General features: G+C 35.5%; 1 protein-coding gene across 1 annotated transcript; it reads right to left on the reverse strand.

Moving 5' to 3' along the window:
* Window positions 876–2,732, reverse strand: LOC109829355 (probable transcription factor KAN2). The gene is made up of 5 exons (XM_020396486.1): window positions 2,175–2,732; window positions 2,015–2,091; window positions 1,887–1,923; window positions 1,682–1,787; window positions 876–1,592 (listed from the first exon to the last, which is right to left on the reverse strand). Exons 1-5 carry the CDS (start codon window positions 2,428–2,430, stop codon window positions 1,097–1,099), a joined length of 972 nt encoding a protein of 323 aa, XP_020252075.1. The 5' UTR covers window positions 2,431–2,732; the 3' UTR covers window positions 876–1,096.

A 3,047-nucleotide genomic window follows, 5' to 3' on the forward strand; every position in this document is an offset into this window, starting at 1 on the left:
GACCATAGGAGTTATGCATAGAACCATTATGAAATATGGTACAACATCACACACTAGAAAATAATATATAATCTATACCCATGTTGATGTGAATATGTAACAGAAACCTGTACATATATAATTTACAATGTAATCCATGATTGAATATGTATGAAATATATTACTTCATCATGCAACTTAGAAAATTATGTATAATTTGCATTTATACTCTGAATACGTACGTAACCGAAACATTGCCATAAAGGGGAAATTTTATACCATAAGAAAGAAACAAATAATTCTGCATGGCAATTCTCTTCAAAAAGAGAGGACTTTTCTTAAGCTAAAACCTCATTTTACATATATACATAAGAATTGATGGCTTGATCAAAAATGCAGTACAAGATTTGAATTTCTTTGAAGTTCATCCTTTGATCAACCCAAAAAAGGAAATCAAAGGAGTTTGAAGGTAGAAAGAAGACTTCAAAGTTTGATGATTTTATTATTTTTGTGAAGAAAGCAGAATAATAATTTGAGCTGTATCTTGGAATTGAAGTCCAAATTCAGGAAGAATATTAAAGAAAACTGATCTGAATCAAAAGACTACGCAATATGCGGTCCCTTACATTTGAACAGAGAAAAAACATCTAGGGAATTTAAATAGAATATCTGATTCAATATTTAAAAATTAACTTACAGTAAGATAAACCTGATAATTGCCATATAAAAAGGATAGGCTGGAGTTTGTTAGGCAGGAAGTGGCACCTTCATAGACTAAAGTGAGCAAGAATCTAGTCAATACTCTACCTAACCTCTTTGCATCAACTCAATGCATACATTTAGTCACACTAGAAGGAAAAATTCTACATCCACTGCACAGATGCGGTCAAAGAACATGTGCAATCAAGACAATATATTACTTTCTTTCAACTTAGTTTCATATGAGTATTGCAAAGATTGGAAGCCAGATAGCACATAAATACATTGTCCTACTACGTTATAAAATATATATACCTATATGATAAGTACAAAATAGAAACAAATAACTGAAGAGAACAAGAGTTTGGCTATTACCTCCTCTTTTGGCAAGTACTAACAAGATCTCACCACATTTCACTCATATAGTCAGATCTAGAGTACTTGTTCCTCTTTCATGCTCTTCATTACTAACCTTTGAGTCCTTCTCAATATCTCTAGAGCACTTCTCTTGTCTTGAAGGAGGGAATAAAGAGAGGGATAATCTACTGTCCACTTCTTCTTCCTCCTCACAATTCCTTTCTCTCCTTGCCTTTTTAGATCCGATATTGAGAGATAAATCTAAATCTAGCCCTTTATCGTGCTCATCGTGAAGTGATCTCTTGACAGTACTTCCAAATTTGTGATCATTGAGCCATTCAAACGCTGTCGATGGTTCGTTAAATCCTTCGCTATTAGCTCGATTAAGCATGGATCTTTCCATTTGGAAATCTCGGTATCTATTGCACCTTCCAAAGATCATCTCTGCAGTTGAATCATAAACCCTTGATCCAATAGTAGCACTATTGGCTCTATCAAGGAGCCTATTGTGCATCCAATATCCATGACTAGTACTCCAAGATGAAACACTACCATATCTGGTTCAAGATCAGAGATGTCAACTGTTACTTTTGAAATTATATATGGAGATGATTTTATTTGTTTCATCAATAATTTTGATTAGTACCTTGAATTGGTGAAAGACCTTTGTTGAATTCCATGTAACATTGGAAGTTGGCGTAGATTGGTAACATATTGATCTCTCCCAAGCTCATTCCTTGATTCACCTATAACTGCAATTTCAACAAAATACGGAGAAAATTTTAAGAATTTCAAACCCTAATTTGTTTTCACTTACAGAAGAATCAAACAATTTTGATAAAATTGCATACCCTGGCCAGAATCATCTATCTTCTTGCTTCTATACATCTGGTAAATAAATAATTTATAGTAAATTAACAACATACCTCTCATATATATGGCAATCATATGAAATCAACTAAATTCACGAAACTAGTACCTGCAAGTGGCTTTTGACATGAGCTATGCTAAGCCCTTTAACATTCATCAACTGTAGAACAAGCTTAGGAGTTGCCCCTAAATATAAAAAAACACAATCAAAACCCAAATTGAACATGAAATAATTACTAATTCTCAAGGGATTTTGTTGTTTTACTCACTGTCTTGGCCACCTAGCCTCTCAACAGCATGAACAAAGCAAAGGTGGAGGTCAGGCGTCCACCGCAGCCTTGGAGTCTTGGATCGGTTGTACTGTCGAACCGATCCCCCTGAGCTCGCCTTCCGCTCGCTCTCGTCCACTGTGCTATTGCTCGAGCTCCCTCCATTTCTTGGGGTTCCTTCTTGATCCTCCTCCTCCTCCTCGTCCTTATCTGAACTGGGGTTGTATGTCGAATTTTCGGAACTCTTGCTGCCCATGATGATTTTTTTCCTCTCTCTTGAAAGTGGTCTGAGATGATAGAATGAATGAAAGAAAGAGAATGGAATATTAAGGATAAGACTAGCCCTCTCCTTGGATTGTTGTCTTCATTCTTTGTGATGCAATAATTCTTGGAGTGGCAGAAGAGGGTGAAAGAAGCATTGAGAGAGGGTTCATCATCAGAGGCGAGAGACAGAAGAGAATAGCATCACACCATTTTTGGATGACACAGATGAGGGGAAAGAAACAAAGTGGAAGCTACCAAAAAAGAAATTAAAACCCTAACCCTAACTATGAGACAACATGAGCCTCTCTCTCTCTCTCTCTCTCTCTCTCTCTCTCTCTCTCTCTTTCTTACTCTATCTACTCATCTAGAGCCACCACATCATGATGCGTCCATCATACATCATGCATGTATGGATTTGAATGAAGCATGCATGAATGAATTGGTATATATGAGGAAAGGAATAAGTGAAATTAATTGTTTTCTTACCAAATGTTTGAAACTGATATTTACTCTAAAACCTTGAATTTCCAAAAGCCAAAATATCACTTTAAAGCTAAGTAGGTAAAAAAAAATTCTATTAAGATATTAATCTTTCATATCCTGTCATAT

This window comes from Asparagus officinalis, chromosome 2 (genome assembly GCF_001876935.1).
Source record: "Asparagus officinalis chromosome 2, Aspof.V1, whole genome shotgun sequence".
In the NCBI taxonomy this organism is placed as follows: Eukaryota; Viridiplantae; Streptophyta; class Magnoliopsida; order Asparagales; family Asparagaceae; genus Asparagus; species Asparagus officinalis.